Source organism: Lygodium microphyllum, chromosome 11 (genome assembly GCF_053477565.2).
Source record: "Lygodium microphyllum isolate KBCC chromosome 11, Lygodium_microphyllum_v1.1.10, whole genome shotgun sequence".
Lineage (NCBI taxonomy): Eukaryota > Viridiplantae > Streptophyta > Polypodiopsida > Schizaeales > Lygodiaceae > Lygodium > Lygodium microphyllum.
This window is the reverse complement of record NC_141145.1, coordinates 8537335-8562839: the sequence shown is the minus strand read 5'-3', so window position 1 is coordinate 8562839 and position 25505 is coordinate 8537335. Positions and strand designations below refer to the sequence as shown.

Genomic DNA, 25505 nt, shown 5'->3' with positions numbered 1-25505 from the left:
TGGTCTGAAATGGCCATTCAAACCAATATCTAATTTTATTAAGAATTTTCTTTTTCCTCCTATTTCCTGCCCTCCTTACCACCCAATGGTTTGTGGTTTCCACCACTCTTTGATTTCATTTCTCCTCCCTTTCTCCTATGCAAGTAGTTTAAACTTTGGCTATAATCACCCTTGCCACCCTATTTGTTTATCGCCTTTGGCTTGTGACGCCATCGAAGACACTTGGACTATCTCACTCACATGCCTTCTTGGTGATATGCAATAATGTTGTGCCTCATTTTCTTCTATTGCTAACAATTAATGTTAGCTTAAGGTACGCTTAACATATTTATTCCAAATATCTAGCTTTATGACTTTTAAACCTGTTTACTAATCAATGTTGATCCTCTTTCTTTTGGGTCTTGTTGATTAATTAATTCATTTTTAGATTTTTTAACTCTGTTTGTACATATTTGTTAAAACCCTTGGAAATAAGTTTGTCTATAAATGAATGTCCTCTCCCCCTAATACTATTCTCCTAACTTATATCTAGTATTTGGTTACATTTAAAGCATATAAGTAAACTTTTCATATGTCTCTTAATCTAATTCCTTCTATGTTATTAATAATCCACCTAGCCACAACCTCCCTCCTTTTACCGAGGCCTCTACACTCAATATCTTGCACTAACCTATGATATAATAAGCCCATTTATGTGCTTCATATACCTGCTTCTACCTATAAATAAGGAGACCTTGCAAGGTATCTTACTCTCCACAATACACCCCCCACCACAATCTATCCTCTACTTTATGTAGCAATCTAACAACGTGTGTAGTAGTTTACTCATCATGGATGCCAAAAAGGTAACAAAAATCATATGAGTTGACATGGATAACAACTAGGTGAGTTTTAGACACTTGTAATATATACTAGAAGTAATAATTCTCACCCAGTGCTTCTTTTGTATGGATGTAGATACCATGCTTCACCTTTGCTTACATCGTGATTCGTTGTTATTGGGGTCTACAATCTTTGTGAACTGTTGCAAAAAATAATAAAAAACCTTTCATTTGCAAATACTTCCCCTTTACTATTGTTGAATTTATTGTTTCATCGGGTATGAATAATGTCTCCATTGTTCTCCCGATTATTTTCCGTTAATTCCTTAATTTTCCACAATGCTAGCTTGTTTTTTAGAATGTTAATGCTCGTTGGCAAGACACATGCCACAATTGATGCATGTACATATGATTTGTATGTTGTACTTGTGTACATATGTATGCAAGCAATCTAAATAGATGAGTACATACACATGTACGAGTACAATAAACGTGTACATGTATAAAGAACTCTCTCCTTGGTGTGGAGGTGAGTAGTAGTGAAGGATATTCTTCTGTTTGGTTCTCACAGGATATGGGTAATCAGATAACGCTGCTAGAAAGGCGAAAGGGAAGGGTCGTTTAAAATAAACGACCTTACCTTGCGACATCATCCCACATCCCAGAAGACTATGATGATGATGATGATGATGATGTGAGATTTGCCCTTTCACACTCAATTGCACACACGCATACATCCACCCTAAGTCAGTATCTGCACAGGTTGCATATGCCCCCTCTGGCCATGACGCCCACTGCCCACTTCAACTGCTGCGCCTCTACTGGATTCCTTCCAGGTTCACCTCACCCTCTTCATCCCGATTTTGATTTTCGCTCTCTGCAATGCAAGAGGAAGAACAAATAAATGAGTTTGCTATCAATTTAGACACAACAGAGGACTAGTTAGACAGAACAGGGGACTATGGTGCTAGCAGAGGAAAATCCAAATAAATTAATCTGTCAACTTTAACTTTAAGGGGGCAGCTCATGTTCGTTAATTCAAACAGAAAGTGAGACTATGGTGCAAAGAATGAGAGGAAGACCAAATTAAATTAGTCTGTTACCTTGAACAGAAAGGGAAGGGGGTGGGGGCGGAGCAATGAGCCGCCCCCATTGCTACCCCCTGCAAAATATCTTCTTAATGATGGCCTCCTTTTGAATTTTTGGACTCATCTTGTGGCTCAAAACCTGGTTTTGAGTTGCTTCAAACCTCAAGATGATTAGTTCTATGATAACTTAATTCTTCTCTGAATCAGTGGTGCCATATCTTGGCAGGATCTCGGCCTTGCCTGCCTAATCTCAGGGATGAGCAAGAGAGCAGGTACCTTGTATGCCAAGCTTGGGGCGGAAGCGGATGCTGCAGGACTTCCTCCATTGTCTCCCTACTGAACAAAAACAGGAAGATATCTCATGTGAACAGGTATGCCTGTCGTCTTTGAGCTAGGCGATGATTAATGGAAGGAGTAGTCCAGTATTGATGAATTTCTGCTAAAATTCAGTGCCTGCACACCCAATCTATTGTTCCTCCTTGGTATTTCACACCTCTACCAGCTCTTTAAGAGCCGGCACACAATGTTGTCCTTGGTGTATTCGATTGGTATAAGAGTGCCCCAGTTGATAATCAGTTTGCCCCCCCCTTTGAGTTTTTCTAGCAAATTGGGTTCTCTCCTTGTTGCAATTGGTGGGGTCAGCTGATAACCTATCCATGAGAGCATCTGTTATTTCTTTGTCATTCATTGCGCATTGGACATAATGCCCTGGTCCCTGTGGAGTTACTAGTACAGGGGTCCATTCTTGAATTTCCCTGCTAAACAATCTCCAGATATAAATCTTTTGAGGATAGAGCAGTGTCCATAATTGATCTGAATGGAATGTTGGATTTTGAGGAGATGTTGAGTTCCCTATCAAATTCTGAAGACAAGCGTGAGACTTCTCTAATGGACCAATGTGCCACATAAAGTTATAAGAAACCAAAGCCAGAAAATGGTAGAAGTCTGTCAAGGAAATCATCAGAATTTCTTTGGTTATACAAATGATGCTTTTATATGGCTCTTTTACAGAAAGGAATGAAAGATTCCTGACCATTCAAACTGGGAGAGGAGGAGCAGTTGGCTCAGATTACCAAACATCATGGTCGGTGAAATCATTAGATCTTATTTCATGACTATGAATGCATTCATCTTTGGCCTTTATTAGGGTCTAAAACTTTGGCAAATTGTATACAAATGTGTGATGGAAGATTCAGTTGCAATGAAAGTGGAGAACTCAAGCAAATTGAGATCATCTTTGGCCTTTATTTAGGATCTAAGACTTTGGTGAATTGCATACTAATGTGTGATGGAAGATTGAGTGGCAATGAAACTTGAAAATATAAGCACTGTGAACACACACTTAAAAGAGATAAGAGAAGCCAAAGGCATCCTACTTATATATAACAAGTTCTCATTGCAATGCAACTCCTGTGCTTTATATCCATAGAGTAAGCTTGTTGTTTAGTCCTAGATAGATTGTCGCTCAGCCTCAAATAGTCTCAAAGTGTGACCTTTGAAGCCTCCAACCATGAACCAAGATCTTAGCATTGTCTGATACTATTAGGTGTGAATCATGAGCGATGGTGAGGGCAAAGAATGTAAGTGGCGCTGATACCATTGTTGGCCAATTGTGTGATTGATTTAATGGAAAATGAATGAGAATGAAAGAATTAATCAATGCACAATGATACTTGATCATGAATGAGAAGTGGTGTTTTATGAGTGAGAGAGAGTACAACACTCAAGGTGATCACAGCGCATAACACCATAATTGTGTGCTAATGAGGCGCAAATTTTCTATTTATAATAAAAATAAAACCTTGATGGCTTAACTGTCATAGGAAACCCTAAAATAAACCCTAACCCTAGTGTCACTTAGTGCCTAGGACACTACTAGTGCCACTTATTGCCTAGGACATTGGGGGCAACAACTGCATTTAATGATAGTTTAAATGCCTAGAGAGCTCGGATCATAAATCAAAGGGCATCAACGTGTAGCCCATGAGATGGCCTACATAGATAAATACATGCAAGCACTTATTTTGAGTGCTATAAGTCGTCCAAGCCGAAAAATATCTAAAGGTGACATGTTTATAAAAAAACTGGTGCTTTTGGCTATTTTGAGAAGTTTTTTGCAATTTTGCTTGTGCTGCCTTATTGATTAAGTCTATTTACTTCAATTTGAGTACCTAGATGACCCTACTCTAAGCTTGTATGACAAAGTTGTGGTCGAAACAAGTTGCAGCCATCCACAGAAAAAAACGAATTTAGGAAAAGCATTGAAGTAAACAAGAAGAAAATGGGCAGATGCTTGTGGATGCATGTATGTTACAGATTTGGGGCAGATTTAGGACTATTATATTGCTATTTTATAGGGATTTGGAGGACCAGCCACAAAAGAATGAATTAAGGAAAAGCACTAAAGTAAACAAGGAGAAGATTGACAGATGCTTGTGGATGCATGTATGGTACAGATCTGGGGCAGATTTAGGACTGTTGTACTGTTGTTTTATAGGGATTTAGAGGGCTAAAGTAGTTCTGGAAGAGGACATTGTTTGTACACAGAGATCATTGTATTGTTGTAGCAGAATCTTTTGGGCTGAACAGAGTCCAATCCATTGTCTTGGAAAGAGTTTTGTCTGACCTATTACCTTAGACGCGGAGTTCTCAGTCTAAGAGAAATTGTATAGCTGTACAAAGTCTTCCAGAGTAATGCAAGTTTGCAGTTGTTTGTTTCTTAAGTTCTACATGATTTTTTATGTTCTTATTTCCAGAGTTTCTTTCTTCCATTTGTCTTAATAATTTTCTTGAACGCTGGTGGTTTTAGGCCTAACACTTTTACCCCCCCAACACTGTGTTGTCCTTTGCAGGAGCATTCATGAATTGCACAGATTGAGCGTTCTTTGCCAACTGTGCAAAGAGATCAGATGTTGTCCTTGACTGACTTAAAGTGATTGTCATCCTCTTCTTCTTCTTGTTGATCATTAGCATTATGAGGCCTTCAGGCACCTGCTTCTTGGCTAAAACCAATGTTCTTAGCATGCTGCCTAGGCTCAATGCCCATTCTGAAATTCGGCATTGCATTTCCCCCCAATGCTTTGTGAACCTTTAGATTGTGAAGCATCATCGTGAATTGAATCCATTTCACTTGAGAATAATGATATGCTTGCTGAAATGCATTCAGCTGATCACAGATTCAGCAATGTGCAATAACTCAGGCTTGCAATCAGGTGCCATGGGACCATGGGCCCACCTACTCAAGAGAGTTGATGTGATCCTCATAATGAAACCATGAAACCAACCTTCCTTCTCGGATAGGATGGTAGATGACCTGATTTAACACAAATTACAGCAAGTAAAAAAATTCATAAATCTAAAACTTAAACTTTACTAGAATATCTTGGATAGCCGACACCCAATTGGCCCCAACAATTGGTGCCCCTTGTGTATTTCTTTTTCTTGTATTGCTCAAAGATAAAGTATTGAGATTTAGGATTGATCTCCTTCAATCTTTAATATAAAGGGCTGTAACAAATGACCAATAGCGACAAGAAACACTTTACTCCTTTCTTTGGCTATAGATTTGGGCACAATTCGATTCTTAGGGATTTTGCATACGAAAAAAACAAATGGAAATGGATTCATGTCATAAGGACATGTATTTTTGAAACCTCACTTAAGATGCGGATTAATTTTTAATCACATGGTTAAGTAAATGTTGCATTGTGAAGTGTAACTGCGGTTAGAGTAAATTTACGAGCCCAAGACTTGAGAAATCACGGGATGTCAAAGGCAAAAGTTGCTATAAGTTATGCCGCATAGGTACTTGGCGGTATCTGGTGCCAGTTGTTGGCCAAGTCATTCATTTGGCCATAAGTGTCAGTTGGTGACACTAGAGAAGTGGTGTTTAGTAGTACTTAACGCCAATCTGATGGTCAAAGATGGTGCAAAGACATTGGGGAATGGAAGTTGCCTAGCCAATTTAATTATTGGCCAGCCAAATTATTTTTCAGGATAATGTAATAATTATTAGATTAGTTTTAGTATTTAAAGATTGAACATTAATATTTAATTATGGATAATGCTAGAAAAACCATTTGGGAATGCTGTCACTTGTCAAAAATGGCCATGCAAGGCTGAAAAAATGTCTTTAGAGGTTGGAGAGAGGCATTTTAGTGTCATTTAACTTGCAAGAGAGAGGGAGGACATGCTGCTGGTCTGATTTGCAGCCATTGGAGGACCTTCTGAGGAGCTAGGGACAGAAGGCCAATCCACAGTAGGTGACAGTATCTACAGGTTGTTGAGACAGGGCAATAGTAGTAAATGACTAATTTTTTTCAGTTCTTTGCATCTACAAGCTGTTGAGACAGTGTAGGAGCAGTAAATGATAGATTTTCTTCAGTTCTTTGCGAAGAAAGTCTGAATTTTCTCTCTCCTTAGCATTCTCTCTCATCTCCCAGCCTTTCTACAGCCTTGCTTCAAAGATTACAACATTGAGATCACCAGAGGTTGAGAAATTTCAAATGGATCTCTTCCTAACCTGAAGGCACTTCATCCTGGCATGAGCAGCCCCGAGATTATGCTGGACGACCAACATTAAATGGAGAGAGGGAGCTAGTGCCAGTGCCACACAGCCAGTGACTCACCGTTGTACACGTCTGTCTCGTGTTCGGTATATGGATTCTATTTCTTGAGCATATCTTTGAGTTTTCTTTTGCAATGTTCTTGTGTTTTCTCTTATTTGTGTCTTCAGTCTTGTATTCAATAGCCTATTTCAGCATTCTTTCATGCTTCCATTGCTCTATCCACTGTTACACAGGTACAAGGTCAGCTTTGACACATGCAGTCTGCCCTTCTTGAGGCTCATCTTGTGGGGACTGTGCTTTATAAGCTCCCTCCGGAGTTTGATGGAGTGGCCAATGCTTTTTGGAGGCCTAGAAGTCATCTATGCTAGTGAGTTTTATCCATATGTCTTCTAAGTTGTTTGAGCATGAGGCGTCTTTACGGTTACAGGGGCGACTTCCATCCTAGTATGGTTGCTCTAGTGAGGCTTGTTGAGAAACCCTTCACCCTTCACCCATTTTTTGCGTTTCTGTGTTTTGCGTTTAGGATTTGCAGCCCCAAAAAGGGGCGCCATGCTAGATTGACTATGCCTATTTATAGGTCACTCTCATTCATTCCTTACGGCTGATTCATTCAATCCGTCACCTCTTCTCTCCAGCCTCTCCACTACCCTCACACCCCTTCAGGAGGACATTGCGGTTCGTGGTTCATGGCTGTCTTCATCATCTTCCTTGTGCTACAGCATCCTTGTTCCCTTGTATCACATTCATTCCATGATTCGGAACTTCATCATTCCATTCATCAGAGTTTCTTCTCTCTTCTCTTCTCTTCTCCATGTTTGCTGAGTTCACTCCGTGTTCCTCCCCACAAACCCTACTGTCTCGTTGGTATGTCATCTTTTGACATGGTATTAGAGCTAGATCTGCTCATCTAGCAGCGAAGATCCTCCACTCCAGTGAAGGCAAAGACCGGTGGCGGGTTTGGCATCCATTTCTCTTCTTCTTCCGTTGCATCAAAACCTCGTTTTTGCAGATTTCAGGTGTTTCAGCTTGCTGCCCACACCCCGTTCGCGGAGGACATCTCAGCCGAAGCTGTCCATTGCTGTGTCCATCAGTTGGCGCCTGATTTCCAGGCCTCTTCACACAGTTTGGAGCTGATTTCAGCTAGGCGACTGTTGTTCCTATGCAGACCTGCTGCCATACAACCTGCCACGTCATCATAGTTGTGCTACCTGCGTTTTTAGTCTTTCTCTCTCTTGCAGGCTGTCCTGCTTGCGTTTTTAGTATTTCTCTCTCCTACAAGCTATCTTGCTTGCATTTTTAGTATTTTTCTCTCCTCACCTGAGTTTTTCTATTGGTTGCAACCTCTAATTGCTGGTCGCATCCTCCTCCCACTGGCAGCTTACTTCGAGTCCTTCCACTATCCTCCCAGCCCTTGAGGCAGACATTGCGGTTCGTGCTTTACACTGCTCTCACACCCCTTGAGGCGGACATTGCAGTTTGTGGTTCATGGTGGCTGACCTCTTCCTTCTTCAGCAAGGCATACTGGTATCCATGGCTTCTTTACCAATAGATGACCAGACTACTGGGTGCTCCTACTATGGCATCATTGGACACACCACCAATGCTTGTCCACTTCGACCTTTGTTCCCCACCCCTCCGGAGTACATGTCTTTCACCAGGCACTCCTTGTGCCACCTCTCCTTTCTGGGTCACAAAGATCGTTTTGCATCGGCAATCAGAGTACTATGCTCAAGGCACTAAGACGCATCCGATGCGCACTAAGTCCTTTCGACCACATGGAGGATCGATTGGCGCTATGATCTCTTGGAGATCGTTGCAATGCTAGCGGCAGTCTTCTCCCACTTATTTTCAGGTATAGTGGCTTCCACGACCTACGGATCTATAGTCTGCTCCATCGAGAGACAATGATTGTTTGATACCGTTTCCTCGTCAGTCTGCTTCTTTGAGAGACAGTGGCTGCTCGACTTCTTCCTCTTCTTCGGCTACCCAGTCTGCTCCACTATGAGACAGCAACTGTTGCCCATCTTTTGCTCATTTTGAGCCCCACCCTTCCCCACCCTTGACTACTCAGGTTCGAGAGGCTACCCTTCAACATCCCAGATACCTTCTTCGGCATGGCCGGGGGCATTTTCTTCATCGTCAGACATTTCGGAGTCCGTGATCCATGAGTTTTTGGATTCCCTATCTACTTCAGAGGGGGATTCAGAGGGGGATGCTATTTCTTTGCCCTCAGAGGGGACATCTATTTCTTTTTTGAGTTCAGCGGGGGCCCCTCCACCTCCCACCTCGGCAAGGGAACCTACTCCACATGAAGTTCTTCACCCATCCTCTACTTTCTTGGGGTGGCTGTCTTTGACCAGTCATCTCTTCTATTGATACCCAGGATCTTCAGGTATCACCTAGATTGGGACCTCGGAGGTTCAGCCGCGACTTGGTGACGAGGCCTTCGTATTTCTTCTAGGATGGATGTACGGAGCTAGTGGCTTCTCTACCGAGGTTGAGTTTCGGGTTCTCTAGTTCACTCTGTCTACTGTTCTTTACTGTAGGTTCCCTTTCCGATGGAAATCTTGGATCTTAGGGATCCTCTACATCTTCTTCCTCCTCTTCTCTTCTTGCCTTGGTTACTTGGTTAGCATGGAGCCACCTCCTGAGATCAAATACAGGCATATCCTTATGGTTCTCGGCACCACACAAAGTCCAACATTCCTTCTATGCATTACATGTTTTCATCATCTTTGTGCTAGGGCGCTTAGGCAAGCGAACAATTTCCCCACGAGGGACACTGTCCAAGTGGCACTTGCTGCATGAGCATTCTTCAGCATGTAGCATTGCATCTCCACCTCACTCCTCTTGTTCCCCTTTCTGGGCCTGAGAGGGGGTGTTGAGAAACCCTTCACCCTTCACCCGTTTTTTGCGTTTTTGTGTTTTGCGTTTAGGGTGTGCAGCCCCAAAAAGGGGTGCCATCCTAGACTGACTATGCCTATTTATAGGCCACTCTCTCATTTATTTCTTACGGCTGATTCATTCAGTCCGTCACCTCTTCTCTCTAGCCTCTCCACTACCCTCACACCCCTTTAGGAGGACATTGCGGTTCGTAGTTCGTGGCTGTCTTCATCGTCTTCCTTGTGCTATGGTACCCCTGTTCCCTTGTATCACATTCACTCCATGATTCAGAACTTCATCATTCCATTCATCAGAGTTTCTTCTCTCTTCTCTCTTCTCTTCTCTTCTCTATGTTTGCCGAGTTCACTCTGTGTTCCTCCTCGCAAACCCTAATGTCTTGCTGGTACGTCATCTTTTGACAAGGCCTTTGTAGCTTCAGAGAGGGGTGTGTGGCAAGAAGAAGTCGAAGGCCTAGTGCTATCATTGTGGTAAGAAGGGACATTTGTGCAAGGATTGCATACAATTAGCGGCTTCGAGGAGGAGGAAGGAGAAGAAGAAGCAGCAAGATACAGACTCCTTTGTTGAGTCATCTGCCTTCTCTGACTCCGACTTGCATCCTCCAGCCAAAGCCAAGGCCAAGGCGTAGAAGGGATTATCTTCTTCAGACCAAGGGAAGGGCTTGATAGCCCCTTCTTTTATTTTCTAGTGCAGGTGATGGAGTCATTCCTCATGCTCTCTAGCACTAGAGGAGTGTGAGAGGGTGGTGAGGTGGGGTAGGTGCGCTTCATCTATACAAGTATATAGGTGCACAGGTTCGAGAGAGGGACTTCCTTGATACATCGAGCGTATGGCAAATTTTGAAATCGTGGGGTTGGGATTGACTTCTAGGTTCATGATGGGCTGTTACTTGACAGAGAGTGGGATTGGCTCCTAGTCCGAGATCGCATGAGGGGACACTTTGGCAGCCTTGGCCAAAGGTAGGGAATTCATGTTCATGTATGCTCAAAGGCATTTTTGGCAAGTTGTTCGTGTATGCTACTGCGAGGCATTGTTGATAGACACAGAAAGATGCGATGATTCTTCTCTATTTTCAGGTTTTGGTATGATCAACATTGACACTCAAGTGCTCTTTGAGGCACCTTGGTGTTGGTATGATCACCCATTGCTTGGGTATCCATGGTCCTATTTTGGTGGTCTTTATTGTACGGACTATGATGAGTCATTGTCATTGTATTAGATCACCCATGATTTGAGAGAGGATGTTGTTGAGCTAAAAACGCATTAACTTTACTTAAACAGTCCCAAAACATGCTTAATTAAGGAAAAAACCTTGTTTATTTAAAAAGAAATGTGTTTCTAGAGAGTGTATGTATCCTAGAAGCACAAACCCACATGGGAGGGCCCAAACTTTCTGTAAATAGGTATGTTGCCTTCCATTCAGCCTCAATCTCGTTTTTGCAAGTTTAGGTGTTTTTAGCTTGTTGCGCACACCCCATTCGCAGAGGACATCTGAGTCCAAGCTGTCCATTCCAATCTTCACTCATCTAGCACATGTTTCTAGCCTCCTGCCATGAGTTTGTCGCTGTTTTCAGCGAGGCGATTGCTGCTGTTTGTCATCCAGCTGTAGTATAACTTGCCACATCTGCATACTGTTACATTTGCAAGCCCCAGCTATCGCCTTGCAGATTTTCTCTCTCCTCTAGCTGTTGCCATTATTTCATGCAGCCTGTGTCCGATGTTTTCTCTCTCTTGCAGTCTGCATTTGCTATTTTCTCTCTCCTCTTAGCTGTGTTCACTATTTTCTCTCTCCTTATATGCGTTTTGTCTTTCTTTCTCCTCACCTGTGTTTTTTAGTTTCTCTCTCCTACACTGTTGTCTGTATTAGATCCATCCTTTCTTGGCTGCGTTTGTTGGTGTTCAACATCCGGAGGCTGCCTTTTCGTGATTCTGGATTTGTTCGGAGTACGACACACTCTTCAGCTTATTACCCTTGTCCTGATTCTTGACATACAAGAGTTCGAGGTACAATATTCATTCACTGTATAGTGTGTTTGTTGCATGAGCATTGTATATTCAATAGTCATATCATTTCATTTATTCTTTGTGTTCATTGTCTCTGAGTTGCAACTTACCCCAACCCTAACCTTGTTATTCTATCAGTCTGTGCTTTGTCGTACGATATTATTTGTGTTTGTGTCAGGGTATTTTCTTCACGTGGTATCAAAGCTAAGTTCTCTGAGAGAAACCTAGGCCTTGATTTGAAAGCTCTACACACGAAGTAGGAACAACAGAAGGGCATATGACTTCAAATACTACTTTCGTACCACTTCTCACGTTCGAGCTAAATCCATGGAGGAACGAGTCAGAGTGGGCCTTGCAGCTTGCTTTACAAGCTCTCGACATGGCCGGACAGACATTGGACTACCATGGAGTTCCATGACCTTATGAGATCACTACAGTTGAGTACTATCTCATTTTGATGCATAGAGCCTAGTGGCAGATGGAAGATAAGTCTGAATTTCACCCTTTAAGTTCGGTGCATCGATCTATTGACTATGTAGGAAGGGCGGAATCTCCACTTGAGAGTGGCTATCTGCAAGTGAAAACTGGCATAGAGTATACTCCATTGCCTTCATACTTATTCTCTCCGGTGTGAGGTATGTCTACCATTTCAGATTTTGTTAATGACGATTCCCCTTCTCGTATTGGTATGGATGATTTTCATGATGAAGAACGTATGTAAAACAATTTCTAGTTTATGAGTGATGAGGAAGACATATATTTCTTTATGAACTCAAGACCGGGTAAGTAGTTGAAACAAGAAATTGTGAGTACTCCTTCCTCTTCTTTTCCTTCAAACAATTTTGTTTTCAAAGGTCAAAATGAAGTAGACGTGTCTTGCTTATCATCATTTCAATTCAATGCATTTAATGGACAAAATGAACCCATGTTATTTCCCACATCTACACATATCACAAATCCATTTAATCTTCCTCCTATCCCACCCTCTTATTCCGCTGCAACATCCGTTTAGTCTTCATTAAGTGCACCGCATGTTGCATCTCATGTAGGATCACATGTGTCTTCATTCACCATATCGGGGGGTTCTGTAAATTTAGACACAGTCGCTAGGACCTCATCTCTTCCTCAGCTAGGTGGTGTTTCACCTTTTCCTCACACACTTTCGGGATCATTGCAGCCTGGGTATTCCACGTAGTCTCTCTTGAGTGTGGATCAGTTGGTGCCACAGTTTGCCTCTGTGGCATTACCTAGTGGATCCTTTGGTCATTATGTCGTGTCCCAGCTGATAGTTGGAGAGGGCTTACGTGTCCCAGTGCCTCTACCTCCACTTGCACCTTATAGAAACATTCTTGTTCCAATGCCTCTGTATCAATTGGGACTCGTTAGATACTCACAACTTATTTCTACCTACCCATCTCTTTCCCCTCCTTCTTATCAGACACTTCCACCACCACCACCACCATCACCACTACTATTTTATCCTCCACATCCATCTTACCCAACATTCCCAAGACCTCATGGTTCTACCTCATCTTCCGCCAAGCATGCATTCAATGACAAGACTCGTCTTAATGGGTCAAACTTTATAACTTAGTCGAACTTGACGAGACTTTTCCTTGAGTCATAGAATATGTGGAATCTTGTACAGGGGTTGGAACCTCAACTTGATTCCGCACTTATTCCATACAAGGTCATCCGCTCATGGAAGTCTAGGAATGCCTCCATTATTGTCGAGCTAATGCAAGGCCTAGTGCTCAAGTTTCATTCTCTGCTTCAGTATTTTGCCTTTGCATCAGAGCGATGGGTACACTTGATTGACTACTATGCAGCTTGGGATAGAACATGTTGAAAAAATCTTGACCATGAGCTTTAGAACTTCAAAATCTTTGATTGGGATGACTTGAAAGTCAAGTTGACTGAGTATTAGTGTCTCTTTGCTAAATTCTCTACTACATGGACTCCTAAGTTCTTTGATGATTAGGTCACATTGTTTCTTAATAAGCTGTTATGCAAATACTTCAATTTTGTGCAACAAGTGATTTCCTTGTCCAGTTTACCCACATTCTATGAATTTGAGTGTCAGCTATTGCATTATGCACGGATCTTAGATCAGTTTCGTATGAATAATCTCTCAGAGGGGGCTCTTGTTGATCATTCTTAGAAGGAGCAACAAGGTAAGGGCAAACAAAATCAAACTTCAAATTAAAATCAAAATCAAGTAGGAAAATCACAAGGAAACTCCTAGTCTCAAATCAAAACTAGGTGGCAGAATGTACCTAAGAAGAACATGTATAGTCATCATTGTCAAAAGGCTGGCCATTTTGACGATGAGTATCGATCAAAGGCAAGAGGCACAACTTGAAAATCCAAGTTACAAATCCCCGTCCCTCAGTCGGGCAACCCCTCTTAGGGGAGGCAGGGTGATGGCAAGGTGCAACGGAAAGGTTAGGTTCACACTGCTATCAGTCAGCCATCTCAATCGACAATATTTTTAACTCTTTAGAGGGCTTGTCTGATTGGTCTACAAAGGCCCACATAGTCTCCATAGAGACATTCGATGTGAGTCTTGTCCACATTTGTGAATTGCCTCTCGACATGGTTACCGTAGAGACCCACTTGTTACAGTTGAGTACATTAGGACCTGTTTGGATTGTGGATAGTGGAGCCACATCACATGACTCCTATAGAGGACATCTTCCATATCTTAGCCCTTGCAACCGGGCGGGTCCACGTTGAAAACAATTCCTTGGTTAAGATCCACCAGACTTACGATTGCGTCAGTTTTGCCATTGATAAGGGTCCGGATTTGGTTTCGGTGGAGAATGTATACTATGTCCCTTAGCTTGGGGATATAGTATACATTGTTATCTGCTCAACAACTTTGCCGGTTGGGGCGAGCGGTTTTCTTTACAACGACCACAATTGAGATCCTTGACTCTCAGATTGATTTTAGTGATTGCTCGCGGTGAGGCAGAGCCTAATGGCCTATACCACACGATCCATTTTCTTACCAAGCCGACAGCGAGGGCTCGGTGCTGCATAGCTTCCAAGCATTAGCCACATCTTGGGAGCCTACGAACAATGAGCGTCTTTGGCATTTCCAGCTAGGGTATCTTAGCTATGATTCTCTTTATGACTTATCTTGCCGTGAGATGGTTGAGGGCCTTTCTCACTTGAAGCTAGCTTGAGATATCTGTAAAGAATGTCAGCTCAGGAAGCAGCACCATACCCCATTCCCTCAGTAGTCTACACTAAAGTTGAGGCGCCTCTTAGATTGATTCACGTTGATCTTTATGGGCCAACATCCACTGCCGCCTTGAACGACGCACTGTACTTTTTTTTGATAGCGGATGATCATTCGAGATACATGTGAGTATTTCCTCAAGTATAAGTTGGATGCTTTCACTTATTTTTGTGCTTGGGTGCTATTGGTTCGTAACTAGACGGGTTGTCGTGTTGGTTGCATGAGGAGTGATAGCGGAAGTGAGTTCATTTTCCATGAGTTTTCCGAGTTTCTATAGCAGCATGATATCTCTTGCCAGCTCACCTCTACTAACTTCTCCTCTCAGAATGGAGTTGTAGAGCGTAGGAACCGAACAGCCATGGAAATGGCATGCTCTATGCTCTTTGCAGTAGAGCTCCCTAGGCGCCTTTGGGTTGAGGTTGCTAACATTGCAGTGTATATCCTCAACTGGTGCTCGACTGTGGCTCTTTCTCAGAAGACCCTATACGAGGCATTCTTTGGCTTTGGGCTTGTTATATCCCACTTCAAAGTCTTGGAGTATCGTGTATACACACATGCGCCCGATGATCAAATAGGAAAGCTCACTCCCTGAGCTGATCTCCTTACTGTTACAGGGACATTTCTTTGATTAATTCATACTATGCCAGACTTAGCTTACTCAGCCAACATTCTTAGTCAATATTTCACAGCACCTAGGATGTCACATTGGATTGTATGTCTTCGTGTGTTGTCTTATTTATGATGTATTTATTCTTATGGCTTAAATTATGATTCTGATTTATGTTTGCAGGAGTACACTGATTTTGATCGGGCAAGAGATCCCGACACCCGGCATTCCCATGGCAGCTACCTCTTCACCTTGGGCACGGCTCTCATTTCTCGGTCTAGTCGTAAGTAAGAGACGGTGGCAGTTTCCATGGCCGAGGCTGAGTAGGGCTTTCTTTGATGGCACCATTGAAGCCATCTACCTGAGGAGCTTACAAGTGGCGCTTCACTTTCCTTGTGACTCTCCCACTGTTGTCTACTACAATAACCAGAGTACCATTGTCCTTGCGCGCAATTTGATCATCACACTACGAATGCGACATGTGGGAGTCCACTTTCACTTTTCCAAAGAGCAGGTTGAGCCAGGCAGGCACTATCCACCTAGAGTTTGTGCCTTCATTAGACAATTTTGTAGACATTTTGATTGACCAAAGCTCAATTGGCCGGTTCTTTAGTAGCTTCTACCTAGGATCAGCTTGGGTACAACCTCCACTTCTTCTTTAGATTGATGGGGAGGGTGCTTTCCTCTTGCTTTTCCTTCCAGTTTGAGAGGGGACGACTACTTCTCTTGATAGTGACAATGATGATACTTACAGTTTTTAAACATTCATTTATTCATTTATTCTTTTGTATTGTACTTATGGACATTTGTAACTTCATCTATATTGTCAGGATGACATGATTGTAAAAGGGCACTTGGGCAAGTACTTAATTTCCTAGCGAGGACATTTTCCAAGTGGCATCGTTGCATTGCATTTTCCATGAGCATTACATCTTGCATCTCCCTTTGCATTACCCCATACATTGGCATTTTGTTCATGGAAACATACATCTATGTGTATTTATCCCTTTTTGATCTTTTGGAGTAGTTGACTCTGGATCCATCATATTCATGGCATTGCTAAAAATGGCTAAGGTGTTGAGCTAAAAATGGCAGTTTCCCCCCGTCTGTCCTTAGCCATTTTCTCTAAAAATGATTGTTTTCCCCTGCCTATCCACCTAGGCGTGATTGCCCTCCCCGCCTAGCCACAGTGAGCTGTTTCGATCTGTCATACTATCTGCACCTTTAGATTTAGCGCCTGGCCATTTCTCCCCTGCCTGGCCATCCCCCCCCCTCCCCCGCCTGTCCACCCATGCGAGACTTCCCTCTCCTGCCCCGACAGTCCGCTGCCCCCCTCTCCCCCCAAGGCTACCCTTTGCGCCAGATTTCCCCCTCCCTCCTCGGCGCGCTTTCCCCATCCACAACCTTAGATCCGCCCGCGGTGTATAAAAAACAATAGTGTTTCCCCCCCCCGCCATTGATTCCTCCACTTCCAGTTGCTTCCTCTATCTGCAGCAACTCCCCTCCCTTAGGTTGCACCGCGACGTGATTGGTAGTTCTCTCAGAAGGAATGCGCAATGGAAACCTCTGGTTAGACGTTGGCGCACGCAGCGAGTGCCCACTAGTCAAACACCTTGCGCGTTGTCCTCTCTGAGAAGCAGCTCTTAGCCGTCCAAGCTAAGGAGCTGGAGCTAATGGAAACATCGATTTATGGTCAGGTAGTAGAACATTCCCCAGCTAGAGCCCAACTTCGGGACTGGCTTCACTCCACGCTGCGTATAGCCACAATGTAGATCGTAGAGGCGGTCCTAATGTGCCAAGGGATCTTCATGGTTCGGCTCAGTTTGGCGGATGTCGCTCGCAAGTTACTCGCTAGTTCACCATATGCGTCCACGAAGGGGATCATATACACGGTCCCTTGGTACAGTGGCTTTACTGTGGAGGCGTTTGCACTCCACAACAGGTTTCTTCAGCACCTGGTCACCCTTCTTTTCCCCGGCCTGGCGATAAGAGTATCGCTAGTTGGTGGAAGACTTTGGACAGCTCCTCTTCCTGCCACCCGTACATTTGGGACTCCTGCCGCTATCACAGCATGTGATGCCTGGAGAGACCCTGCCTTCCACAGGAGGGAGAGGTCGTTGGACTTCTCTTGGGGATACAGGCGGCTAGGTGGAGTCCTGCTAGAGCGGTTGGACAGGTTTTAAGGGGAGAGTGGGGAGGCTCTCGTGGAGACCAGATTGAGCAGTTGGCAGGCACCACATTGTTCGATCATTGCCTGGTTCTCCTGATACTTGATCCCCCAGCATCCGCCCTAGACACACGATCCTGTCGAATCCTTGACTCGATCTACAGGAGGGAGGAGGTGATAGATAGAGCAGATTTGGACCAGAGAGTGGGACAAGAGGGACCGAATAGCAAAGGAGGTTGCAGAGGTCCTAGCCGAGTCGAGCAGAATCTGCCAAGAGGCAGCCATACAGGCTAGGCAGTAGTGCTGGGAGAAGGAGAGAGCACTCCGGTGGGACCTAGCAGCCACGCAGAGGTTATTACAGGAGACACCAGGGGATCCTACCCTCCATGCACAGGAGGTGCGAGCGTGAGCAGCCATTGCTGGCCTAGAGGACATGCGCTTGGAGTTCTCTTTTCGAACCTCAGCAGCCTTCTGGGCGCGGAAGGGGGACACGATGTGCAGGGAGTTTTTCCAAGTGCACTAGCCTCGCACCGTAGGAGAACAAATACGCAGCATTCAGGATCAGTATGGGAGGACTCGGTCTAGCCCAAACGAGGTGATGGAGATTGCCACCGACTATTACATGCGCCTTTTCCAACAGGGGAGAGCTTCGGCTAGAGGACAGAGATGTAGATAGCAGGTATGGGATCACATCTCGTCTCTCGTCACAGAGGAGATGGGACACTCCCTCCTAGCTCCATTCACAGAGAAGGAACTAGAGGAGGCTTTCCATACACAGGATGGGCAGAAATGCCTGGGGGAGGATGGCCTCTCTAAGGCATTCTTCACTACTTACTGGGAAGTGGTGAAGGACCCCCTACTGATGGCCTTACAAGAGATTTTCACTTCAGGACAGATGCCAAGGAGTCTCTCGGCAAGCCTAATCCGTCTTCTCCCCAAAGGGGGAGACCGGTTGGAGCTTTCCCAGTGGAGACCAATCACCTTATTGTCAGTGGCCTATAAGGCACCGGCAAAGATGATTGGTAGGCAACTACGCCCCGTGCTTCCAGACATCATCCATGACACACAGACAGGCTTTGTCCAGGATAGGAGCATCCTTGACAATGTATTTATCTTCTTTGAGGCGGCAGAGTGGGCTCAACACAGTGGGCAGAGACTGGCCGTACTACTCTTGGATTTCGAGAAAGCTTATGACAGGGTAGACTGGGAGTTCCTAGAAGGCACCATGGTGAGGTTGGGGTTGTCAGTGCAGCGATGCAGAATCGTAGGACAAAGACTGAGAGAGAGAGAACATAGAGAGAAGAGAGAGAGAGAGGAGACAGTGTAAATGCTGAAAATCTGCGGTGTAGTATGCTGTATAAGAGTGCAGAAATACACAAGGGGGCAGAGGAAATTTCTGCGTATGTCTCCGACTTGATGACCTCGATCTCCGTCAGCCCGAGCGCAGTCTATCTCAGCCAACAGATCTCAAGATCAGAATCTGAAATAATGAATGCTGGAGTGAGCCACGAAACTGGCTATAAATAGCCGAAAAAATAGGAAATAATTGGAGCAGGTCGGCTGCATTAAATCTGGCCGACTGTACCAGTGCCGTGTCGTACTGCTGACGTGGACTGCCATACTGCTGACGCGGAGCCTGCTGTCCACCAATCTGCTGACGTGGAACCTGCTGTCTGCCAACTGTCGAGGAAATGTCTAACACCCCCTCTCAGATCCTGGACGGGTCAAAAGATTGAGGGATCTGGAATGCTGCCGAAGAAGAGCCTGGGGAAGCGCCTTCGTAAACAAATCTGCAAGATTATCCTCTGTCTTGCCATACTCCACATCAGTGGTCCCATCCAGAAGCTTCTCCTGAATGAAGTGATACTGGATCTCAATGTGCTTCATCCGGGCATGGAATACTGGATTCCGGACCAAGGCAATGCAACTCTCATTGTTGCACCGCAGAAGAGTAGGATGAGTCTGGGGGCAGCCAAGCTCCTCCAACAATCTCCGAAGGCACACAACCTCACATGTGGTGGAAGACACAGCTCGATACTCCACCTCAATAGAAGAAAGGGCCACTGTGGGCTGCTTCTTGCTACTCCAAGAGATAACACCTGTACCCAAGATAAAACAGTAGCCTGTAGTAGACCGTCCGGTGGTCCACATCTCCAGCCCAATCCGAGTCTTGCTGCAAGAACCAGATCTGTAGCATCTGTACTTGCGGGATAAGAAATCCCTAAGTTAGAGGTCCCCCTCAAATACCGAAGAATCCGCAGGGCAGCCCACCAATGCACTTGTTTGGGTTCCGTCATGAATCCTGCCAAAAGACCCACAGCAAAACAAAGATCAACACGAGTGTTGAGAAGCCAAATCAAGGATCCAATCAACTGATAGTAGCGTGAAGCATCCATCACGGGAGAATCTGAGTGTGAAGTGGCCTTCCAATTTGGATCCCTCTGAGACTGATAAATCTCGTGACCCAAGAAGAAATGAAGAAGCCCCAAATCCGTCATCTCGAATGCTTGATGTAAAGCTGTCTTGGTCTCTTGGACCTTCTGTGCATGATCCCCTGTCAAAATCAAATCATCAACATATAACACGAACAACACAGGACCAACCTTGGAAGTGTGCACATAAAGGTGCGGATGGGCCTTGGAGCGCCGATATCCCAACTTTAACTGAAGAAACGAGTCAATCTTCTCGTTCCATGCACGCGGAGCCTGCTTCAGGCCATACAAGGCCTTCTTCAACCTGTAAACTTTTCCATCCGAGGATTCAAAGCCAAGAGGTTGCTTAAGATAGATCTCCTCCTGCAAGTCACCATTCAGAAAGGCCGACTTCACATCCAACTGATAAACAGGCCATCTCCTATGGCCATCCAAGGCAAGAACAACTCGAATAATCGCCATACGAGCAGTGGGGGCAAAAGTATCATGGAAATCAATGCTTGGGTGCTGAGTAAAAGCTTTAGCAACAAGGCGAGCCTTGTGCTTATCCAAAGAACCATTGCTAAGGTACTTGGTCTTAAGATCCACTTGACACCAATCACCTGCTTATGAGAGGGACGAGGTACAAGAGACCAAGTGCCATTCCTCTCAATAGCCTCCAACTCGGCTTCCATGGCTTTCCGCCAATGATTAGACTGCAAAGCCTTCTTCACTGAAGTGGACTCTCGATCCTGCATAACACGGGTCAGCAAACAATAGTTGGAGCAAACAAGCTCCGAAGAATGTGCCTGGTTCCTTCGTGACCTCGGCGGTCCAACCTATGGTTCCCACTCCTCAGGCACCCCCTCGATCCCTGAATCTCGGAGGGTGTCATGAGCCAAACGAGGAGGAGGTTGAACCTCTCCCCGTCGCTCTCCATTTGCTGAAGACTCAGGAACATCCACTGGCGGAAGCTCCTCGGGGGTGGTCTGAGGAAGAGAAGACTCGGAATTCGAAGAAGAATCTCCATCAAGAGGCTCTGGCTCCAAAGAAACTGTCTTGAGAGCCCAACTCTCCCCTGGATCTCCAAGGACGGGGTGCTCCTCACCCCCCTCTGTGGCCGGTACTTCCACGAACCGCACATCTCAGCTCGTACAGACATCCCGCTTAACGCGATCAAACAAACGATAACCTTGGGATTGGGAGCTATAGCCTACAAAAACCTGTCGTCGGGAAGTCGCCTCGAGCTTATCACGCTGCGTCTTCAGAATGTGCGCATAGGCATCACACCCAAAGATCCTGAAATAAGAGACATCAGGCAGTCCCGAAGTAAGCCTCAAAAGCTGTCATCCTGTCAACAGCCGAAGTGAGAGATCCATTAAGGATGTGAACTGCGGTAGCCACTGCCTCGGCCCACAGAAACTAAGGTGTCTTGCGGTGCTCCATCATGGTGCGTGCCATCTCGATCACACTTCGGTTCTTCTGCTCCAAAATGCCATTCTCTTGGGGAGTGTTGGTGTTAGCAAACTCCTGGTGAATGCCCCTATCTGCACAAAAACGAGCAAACTCATTAGACATAAATTCACCTTCCTTGTTTGAACGCAAGGTCTTCAGTCGCCGGCCAGAACGGTTCTCCTCAAAGAGAAGCCAATCCTTGAAATGAGAGAAAGCCGCCGACTTCAAAGTCAAGAAATAGGCCCAAGTCATCCTGCTGTAGTCATCTACAATCAACATGAAGTACAAGCTCTCCTTCAGGGACTCGGTCCTCATCGGGCCACAAAGATCCGTAGATACAAGCTCCATGGGTGAAGTAGACCGCCTAGAAGCTTTGTTGGGAATCGCATGTCCATGCAATTTCCCACGAATGCAGGAGACAGATGGTTGATGGCTCACCACTATGTCTGGCAAGCCTCGTAGAAAGGACCCTCGCGACATCTTCTGAAGGTACTCATAGTTCAGGTGGCCAAATTGAGCATGTCATAGCTCGGATTGTCACCATCAAGGTCACCGAGGCAAATGGGTAACACCAATGGAAAAATGAGTCATGTGCCGTGAGGCACCGCTGTCCACAATCCACTCTCGAGTTTGGGGAGCTGTCATCGCAGCATCAGAAGTTGTCAGTGTAGAGTCCTCAATGACTGCTAAGTGTAGAAAAGCACCTGATGAGGGTGTAGCCACTGCTCTAGAGTCCTTCGTGTCCTTCTTCTTGATATCCTTCTTGTCTTTGTCGGGGCAATCCTTCTTCTAGTGACCGGTCTTGCCACAAATATGACAAGTTGATTCCTTCTCCTTGTCCTTCTTGGATTTGTTGTCCTCCTTCTTCTTTTGGTCCTTCCCCTTCTTCTGAGAGGCTTGACCAACCATTGCCTCCGATCTGGAAGCATTCTGTCCCTTCAATTGTTCCTGTAGGAACCAACTCTTCCCACCGAAGAGTGGACTCCCGCCGTGAAGCAATAAGAGCGGAATAAAAAGTACCGAATCGTGGCGGCAAGTGGTATAGTAAAGTGATCGCTATGTCTTCGGAGGAAATAGGCTTCCCCGCATTTTGAACCTGCATCTGAAGCTACCGAAGCTTGTTGATGTGTTCCTGAAGCAAAGAAGACTTATTCACGGACAAAGTCCGCATCTGCATTTCCAAAGAAACCCTCTTCATCAGGGTCATCCGGTTGTACATTTGATCGAGCTCCAGTCATATCTCACGAGCCACCGTCAAGTGCTCGATGTGAGCTATCGCAGCTATGGTGCAAGACAGAAATAGAAAAGATTGAATCCTGGCATTCAGTTTGTTTCAATGAGACTGGGCCTTGGTCAACTCCGCACGAGTATTGGAAGAGAGTTTGGACTCATCCCTCACCGAGGGCCTGTTAATCTCCTCTATCACCAGTTCCGCCAAATCATAAGACTCTAAAATGGCCAACATCATCACTCGCCAGATGCGGTAATTGTCACCATCAAGCTTTTGATCCGTTGGAAGAGTTGGTAGGACATACACCTTCCTGTCCATGATCGCCTGAAACTCCAAATCAGTCTCTGTAGACATGTTAACCTGCAATACCTGCACAAACGCAAATGCAGCCTCCTCTGACTCTGAAAACACAACCTTCTAGGATTGATTTCTCCGCTGCCCAAACCTTCTTCACCCGCCGGAGGCGATGAAAAGGTAAAATCTGCAATGGAAAGCCTCAAACGCAGCCTTCCTCAACTTCAAACAGCAATAACTTGCAGCAAATTCACCGATTAGACTCCTTTCCCGCATGCCCACGCTCGCTTCAGCCTTGATCCGATGCACAGCCCTCCCGCTCACCCTCGAAACCTGGAAACGCAGCCTTGTGTCGTGATGAAATCTCCTCTTCAGATAGGTTCAGCCCTCAGTCAGTCCATCTTCACCGCTCTGATACCATGTCAGAGTGCAGCGATGCAGAAGCGTAGGACAAAGTTTGAGAGAGAGAGACCACAAAGAGAAGAGAGAGAGAGAAAAGGAGACAGTGTAAACACAGAAAATCTGCGGTGTAGTATGTTGTATAAGAGTGCAGAAATACACAAGGGGACAGAGGAAATATCTGTGTATGTCTCCGACTTGATGACCTCGATCTCTGTTAACCCGCGCACAGTCTGTCTCAGCCAACAGATCTCAAGATCAGAATCTGAAATAATCAATGCTGGAGTGAGCCACGAAACCGGCTATAAATAGCCGAAAAAATAGGAAATAATTGGAGCAGGTCAGTGTTCGACTGCATTAAATCTGGCCGATTGTACCAGCAAATCTGGCCAATTATACCAGTGCCTTGCCGTATTGCTGACGTGGACTGCCGTACTGCTAACATGGAGCCTGTTGTCCACCAACCTGCTGACGTGGAACCTGCTGTCTGCCAATTGTCCAGGAAATGACTGTCTAACAGGGATTCCCCCAGGTTTGGATTTGCGGAGTCTCCGCTCTTTACAAGTCGGCCACCAGCAGGGTTCTTATAGGCGGAAGATGAGGGGAGGAGTTTCGGCTGGAGAGATCGGTTCGACAAGACTGCCCCTTGGCCCCATATCTGTTTCTACTCTTTGCAGAGGCGATGTCTCACTTCCTCAGGTCACGTGTGAGCGGATTACGCGGCCTCGGACTTCTAGTGAGAGAGGAGATTGAGTTGTTAGACTCGGAGTATGCAGACGGTACAACCCTCTACATAGAGGATGATGAGTTGATGCTGGAGAGAGTGAGGCTGGCTCTTGACGTGTTCTGTTCTGAAGTGGGAGCGAAAATCAACTCGGCAAAAGTCGGTTGGTTTTCTCACACAGACCCGGACTCGAGCATGGAGTGGGGCATCCACCTGGGATTTAGATGGGTGAGCAGAGGGCAGATGGTTCGGTACCTAGGGTTCCAGGTGGGACTCCACATCACTCATGCCCAATAGTTTCTTACTGTCGTTGATTCTATTCGGAGGGAACTGACCTACTGGAGCATGGCTCGCCTCTAGGCTCTTACTAGCTGGCCGAGCCCTGGTGGTTAACTAGGTCCTCCTAGCGATGGCTTCGTACATCGCCTTGTATTGGTGCTTCTCCTGATCTTGCGTAGTGTAGCTTCGCCGCCTAGTGTGGAATTTCCTTTGGTTAGGGTCGGATGGGTCTAGGGATTCCAGGGCCAAGGTGGCATGGGCAACCATCATACGGCATCGGTCAGAGGGAGGGCTTGGGATCATAGACCCAGAGTATCAGAGTATGGCTCTCTTGGGCAAGCTAGTTGTTCGCGGTTTCACACCAGGCGGGCAGACCTGGAAGGTCTTATTGCAGGAGGGCCTTTAGGACTGTAGACCAAGGCTTGACGGTGAGTGGAGGCCGTCCTTGAGATGGATCTTCACGTCAGCCTAGATCTCCCCCCCCCCCCAGATCACCTTTCCTACGTAGCTTACTTTGCGTGTGGCAGGGCCTCTGTAAGGCCCTAATTCAGAGCCGAGAAGGGGCACAGATAGGTGAGCGCCCCCACATCCAGTGGGTTGGCTGGGAAGCTAGCCTGGCTCGTACCATTAGGACATGGTGGCAAGTGTATAGGATGGCGGATGAGGAGGTGTTGCAGCGAGTATTAGCTCCAGCTCCTTAGCTCGGACGGCTAAGAGTTGCTCCTTAGAGAGGACGACGCGCAAGGTGTTTGACCGGGGAGCACTTGCTGAGTGCGCTGATGTGTGACCAGAGGTTTCCATTGCACGTTCCTTTTGAGAGAACTACCAATCACGTCGCGGTGCAACCTGAGGGGGGAAGTTGCTGCAGATAGATGGAGCAACTGGAGGGTGGAGGGATCAATGGCGGGGGGGGGGGGGGGGGGGCAAACGCAATTGTTCTTGATACATCGTGAACGGATCCGAGGTTGCGGACGGGGGAAGCGTGCCAGGGGGGGGGGGATCTGGAGTAGAGGGTAGCCTGGGGGGGGTTAGTGGATTGTCGGGGCGGGAGGGAGAAGTCTCGCCTGGGCGGCCAGGCGGGGGGGAAACATCCAGGCGCTAAATCTAAAGGTGTAGACTGTATGACAGATCCAAACAGCTCACCGTGGCCAGGCGGGGGGTGGGGTGGGGGTAGCGAAATGTCGGGGTGGGGGGGGGGGGGATCACGCCTGGGTGGACAGGCGGGGGAAAACGGCCATTTTTAGAGGTGTGGGTGAATCTTTTGGAGTGGTCATCCACACCTTAGCCATTTTCCTTCTTCACCGATACACGG

At 45.9% G+C, this 25505-nt stretch overlaps 1 protein-coding gene across 3 annotated transcripts in view; it reads left to right on the top strand.

The window, feature by feature from the left end:
• The first annotated feature begins 1349 nt into the window (after positions 1-1349).
• Positions 1350-25505, top strand: part of LOC148028515 (uncharacterized protein At3g49140-like) — a 119191-nt gene continuing 95035 nt past the window's right edge. For 2 of the 3 annotated variants that reach the window (XM_087688798.1, XM_087688799.1), the window contains exons 1-2: positions 1350-1657; positions 2136-2280. In XM_087688798.1, the coding sequence (XP_087544924.1) occupies positions 1591-1657; positions 2136-2280 (212 nt within the window). In that variant the 5' untranslated portion in view covers positions 1350-1590. The remainder of the gene's footprint in view (positions 1658-2135; positions 2281-25505) is intronic. The other variant, XM_087688797.1, reaches the window with a different exon arrangement.